At 45.9% G+C, this 5,405-nt stretch overlaps 1 protein-coding gene across 1 annotated transcript; it reads left to right on the forward strand.

Moving 5' to 3' along the window:
* Positions 1-960: 960 nt before the first annotated feature.
* On the forward strand, positions 961-5,066 carry LOC6506198 (forkhead box protein biniou). The gene is made up of 4 exons (XM_001958320.4): positions 961-2,195; positions 3,144-3,420; positions 3,478-3,883; positions 4,550-5,066. The coding sequence occupies exons 1-4, from the start codon at positions 1,156-1,158 to the stop codon at positions 4,840-4,842; spliced, it is 2,016 nt and encodes a 671-aa protein (XP_001958356.2). The 5' UTR covers positions 961-1,155; the 3' UTR covers positions 4,843-5,066.
* Positions 5,067-5,405: the final 339 nt, after the last annotated feature.

The raw sequence follows: 5,405 nt of genomic DNA on the forward strand, positions 1-5,405 counted from the left end.
TCATTTCGAAAATCGAATGCCGCCTCCAGCAACGGCAGCTTCCTTTTTCCACAGAAACGGTAATTCATTCCCGCTAATTGCGGGGATCGCTTCTCGAGAGGATCTCTTTCGGATTTTTGACTATTTATTAACTGTTGACTGGCCAGGGGCAGTTTTGTTCTCCCCCCCTGGCCGGTGTTCGGGGCGGACTTAAGTTAATTTAATTTTTGGAACGAAAACAATAATCCCAATGAGTCACTGAATCTAAACACGATTTCGAATCATCATTCTACCAATATGTTTACAAATAAAATATTCAAATAAGATAACAATTTCTAAACTATATTAAAGTGTTTAAAGCACCTGAGTTGGGTATGGATATAATGTGGTTTTATTTGTTTTCCAATTTTTAAGTTTTCTGATTGGTTTTCTAGTTCTACATTTTCCGATTTATCAATTTATTAATTTGACAGATTGATAGAAATAAATAATTTCCCAGATCAGACTAGAAAAAATGTGAATCTTATTCAATGTTTAATAAATTATCCAACAAATTAGATGGATTCATATTGTTGCCCGACTTCTAAAAGCTCCATAAAGAATATCTTTAATAAAAGAATTATATTCCCAACTTGGTTATCTTGTCGCCTTATCCCCTGGGCTTTCCCTTAACTAATATCAATTGAAACCAGGCTCAATTTTCCGCCGTTCTCCAGATACCTTGCATACCTCAGATCCGTTCCTCAACCTAGACACACTCCAATTGCCAAAGTCCAAGTCGCAGGCCGAAGGCATCGGGAATTCTATTTCATTTGCATTCCCTGGGAGTGGAGAGGAAAGGAAAACTCAGTGAGGAGCCAATTGGAGGGGAGAAAACCCGGAGAAGACCCGAGAGAAAGAGAGAGATTTGCGTAAGGCGTGGGCGTACTAAAAAAAGAATTCTCGGCCGATGGCAACTCAAGTGGATCGTGGTGGCATCGGTTGGGATCGTGGCTTGCTCCAGAAATGATCTGCGATCAGTTGAGCGAGAATAACCAAGCGGTGCGGTCATCCAACGGATAGAAAAAATATTATTTTCCGCCGGATAAAACGCGCGTGCCAAGGAAATAAAATCTTTAGAAAATAAATTGAAACTTTTGGGGGAAAACTGTGCTTTAAAAAATAACTCAAGTGAAGATGATCAAGAGTGAAGAGGTATCGGATCGGTCGGCCATGTCTGTGGATCACCTGGGGGGTGGTGGTAGCTACTATCACCACGCCCACCCGCCTTTCAGCCACCCCATTTCACATCCCTCGCACACACACACCCACCCGCACACTGGTCACTTGTACCGATCGGGGAATTTGTTATCCGGTGGCAATTACCAGACCATGGGTGGCGGAGAATCGCCCACGGAGATGGTGGACGAGAAGCCGAACATCGGCTACATGGACCTGAAGCACTACATGGAAGGTCCACCCTCCGCCACGCCCGTTTCCGCCGCTCAGCACTATAGCCTGAGTGCGCTGCACAGCATGGGCACTCCGCCGGCGTCTTCGAGTCCGATTCCGGCCTACGGTTCCCTCATGACACACGCCCACTCGGCGGGGTCCGCCTCGCCGCAGTCCAACTCGAAGACCCCGACGGATCTGCCCCAGGACATGCAGTACGTGACCTCCACCTCCAAGCCACTTCAAGTGCAGCTTCAGCCCATGAATCACCAGTACGCCTCGACCATCATGTACTGCTCCAATAACACCATCCTCAAGGCCAATGACTATCAGTTGCTGACCAGCCACGAAGTGGAGCAGCAGTCGCCGCAGCAGCAGCAGCAGCACACGCAGCAACAGGCACAGCAGCATACGCAGCAGCTGCAACACTCCCCGGGGGGCGCCTACCTGCCGCGGATATCCGAGTCCCCCACCCAGGTGATCAGCAATGCCCACGGGATGTCCTCGGTGCTCAACTACTCCAGCTCCAACTCCTCGCCCGCCAAATCACTCAACGGATCCGACTGTTCCCCTCCCAGCCAGAGCGCCCAGACGCCCAAGACCCCAAGTGGCGGGGGATCTGGCAACCAGGACGCTGTCAGTACTCCGGACACCACCAAGAAGTCGGGTACTCGGCGTCCTGAAAAACCCGCTCTCAGCTACATCAATATGATCGGGCATGCGATCAAGGAGTCACCTTCCGGAAAACTTACTCTCTCCGAGATCTACGCACATCTGCAAAAGAGGTAAGTGTCTTTCAAAAAAATAAATAGCTCAAACTGGAGACCTCTTAAGAGCCCCTTAATATGTCTATAGTTCCATTAAATTAAATATCATCATAGAAACAGTTCTGTTATGGCTCTTATTTTTTAAAATATTGCCACTTTGTTTCCTTCTGGACTTTTTTAAAGTCCACTTTCGCCCAAAACCCAATACGGAGGATTAGTTATTTTTATTATTTAGATGAAAAGTTTTTAGAAAGGTCTGACATTGTTTATTTAGCCTTATTTATAAAACCTTTTTCTTTATTAATTTTTTTGCTAAAGTTAAACTTTTGTAATCTGATTTAATATATATATTTAATAAGATCGCTTACACAAGACCAACCATTTCCTTCAACTCCACTCCCCCCTCGAATCCGATCTTAAAAGTTTCGGAGGCATCTTGGCGTGGAACGGGACAGACGGAGCCAATTGGCGATATCGACACCCGGACACGACTTGAGGTCCAAGGGGTTTATTTACTTGCATCCGATTTTATTTAGCCAACTCGACTCCCACAACCCCTACCCCTTTCGAAAGGGCAGGCGCATCCTTCAGATAGCTCATATTTCGCGACGTTTGTTTGGATTTCGATTTCGGCGACGAGACGGAAATCCACTTGAGCTTTGGAAGAAGGCTCTAGGGGCGCACCAGGGTCCGGGGATGCGTGAGAGGCTTTTAAGCTGACATGGTTTGTTATTTGTCGCCGGGCACTTAGATCCCCCGAAAAATACCAAATTTAATTTCATTTCGCAAGCGCAGCCAAAAAAAATAAAAGATGGACTGCCAGTTTTCTGCTTTCGATTAATGAAATTAGGGAACTAAAATGAATAAATTTAATTTTATTAATTTAAATAAGTTATAGATCAACCTTGTATTTTAGAGATCCTATACCTAATAAAACTTAATAATAATTGATTTGTTTTTAAACAGCTATGAATTCTTTCGAGGACCCTATGTGGGCTGGAAAAACTCGGTTCGGCATAATCTCAGTCTGAACGAGTGCTTCAAGAAGCTGCCCAAGGGAATGGGCGTGGGCAAGCCGGGAAAGGGTAACTACTGGACCATCGACGAGAACTCGGCGCATCTCTTCGAGGACGAGGGCAGCCTGAGGCGTCGACCCAGAGGATATCGATCCAAGATCAAGGGGAAGACATACGGAGGTCATAGCACAGGGTTCTACACGGGTAGTTACGGCGATGCGGGAATGGTGAGTTACGAGTTTTCTCCAAAAAAAACTTATTAATAATAGTATTATCTTTATCAGGACAATGCCAACTTCTATGCCTCGCCTGCTTATGCCAGTTACGATTATGCTGGATCCGGACCAAGCGGGGTCAGCACGGCTGGACCACAGGGATTCGGAGATGCTTGGAATGTCCATGCCGCCCACAGTGGCGCCCCCTCGGGTGGTGTAGGAGTGGGCGTGGGTGTTGCGTCCCTGCCCCAGTACTCGAATATATCCTGCCTGACAGCAGGCGGTGGCAGCCTCAACGGCACCGCATCCACACCCCCTCTGGCCCACGCCACCCTGGGAATGGCCCCCAGTGGAGTGGGCTCCTCGGGTTCTCCGCTCGGCTCCGCGGCGGCGCTTCAAAGCGATTATGCGCCAACCGCCAGCCTCGTGGCCGCGGGCTACTCCTATGCAACAAGTGGCGGCAGTCTGGACAACGGTAAGTGAGCGGCTCTGGGAAAGGGATGAGGCATACTGCTGCACAGAGAAAAAAGATAATTGGCAACTGGCACTGAAAATTGGGAAATGTTCACATTATTTATTCAGAAGAATGGTTTTTAAAAACAAAAAGTTATGAGTTATATTATTATTGGAGATTTTTAAATATATAATCTTAAATAATTTATTAATTACAAATTAGATTTTAACAAATAAGAGAATTAGGAACAGCGAATTTAGAGATTAGGGATAGTTTAGGGATAATTTTTAATTAAATATTTTTAATCAAATTTAATTAAAAATACGTAGTTTCAGAACACTGGCATATCTTAAAAAAATCTTTTTTAATGTAGAAAAAGTAATTTTTTTGTGCAGTCTACAACACCACTTGAAGGGTGCAGGCAGATCTTTGAAGGGGGATCGGAATGTTCTTGGGTGTTCGCGTCAATCAGGGTAATTTAATTGCTGACGGCTCACAGCTCGGATTACCGAGAGCAGTGATGGGGGTTGGGGGTAGGAGAACATATGGTAATCTATGCCGCACTCGATCGACTCGACTCGACTCCCTTTTTTATAGTTGCCGCCACAAAGGCGGCGCGCAGTGTGACTTTTAACGCTTTGGCCATAAAACGAGAACTGCAACTTTAATCGGTTTTTCATCTCGCAGGTCTTCGCTCGATCTCGCTGCAGCAACTGCCCGGGCTGTCCACCATTCAGCAGCACCACCACCTCCATCATCAGCACCACCAGCAGCAGCACCAGCACCAGCACCACCATCAAAACCACACCTCCATGACACCACCGCCATCGCAGTCGGGCGGAAACCATGTGATCGACCATTCGCCCATTGACCGGAAACCGGTTTACCTGCCGCCCATCACCCCGCCACCTCCCTCCACAGTGGTGGCTCTCAATGGCGGCGGTGGCGGCTACTACGAGCCACTGAAATTCTCCAATTAGACGCCGCGGCGATCCGATTGGTTCGGTCGTTTATACCTCAAAGGATAATCAAGTTGAATTAGTCTTAATTAGTGGAAAACTAATATAATCTCTTAGTGATAAGCGGGGAATCGAACCATAAACATATTGTATACATAGCAATAAAAAGAAAGTATTTATAAACAAGACAAGCACTGCTCCGAAATTTCAAGCAAGATAATTAAACAAATTTTTAAAACTTAAACTTAAACCATAACCTAGTGTCTCTCAGTGTAGACTTGCCAAAAGAGCCGCAAACAGAAGAGGCTGATAAGCGATCAGCTCCTAGCTCCTTCCATTGGGAACATTCTCATCCATTGAACAAAGTTGTGCGAAAAGAATGAAAAACAAGAAAGGAAAGCTCACTTCGGGCGGAGCCGAAGTGGATCTCTTGCAGTTAAGGTTGTGCCATTTGCGATCGTTCAGTTATATGACGGCTATAGGATATAGTCCGCCGATCCTTATGAAATTTTAGATAAGATACTTTGGCAAAATATAACATGTGTGGAAAGTCCCAAACTTCTAACTTAAAAAACACCAAAGTT

This window comes from Drosophila ananassae, chromosome 2R (assembly GCF_017639315.1).
Source record: "Drosophila ananassae strain 14024-0371.13 chromosome 2R, ASM1763931v2, whole genome shotgun sequence".
Classification (NCBI taxonomy): Eukaryota; Metazoa; Arthropoda; class Insecta; order Diptera; family Drosophilidae; genus Drosophila; species Drosophila ananassae.

Bases quoted from the DNA above. Each gene is read 5' to 3' on its own strand.
- LOC6506198 (XM_001958320.4), top strand. From the start codon at position 1,156: ATGATCAAGAGTGAAGAGGTATCGGATCGGTCGGCCATGTCTGTGGAT. The intron at 2,196-3,143 runs GTAAGTGTCTTT...GTTTTTAAACAG, and splicing joins TACGCACATCTGCAAAAGAG to CTATGAATTCTTTCGAGGAC. The intron at 3,884-4,549 runs GTAAGTGAGCGG...TTCATCTCGCAG, and splicing joins TGGCGGCAGTCTGGACAACG to GTCTTCGCTCGATCTCGCTG.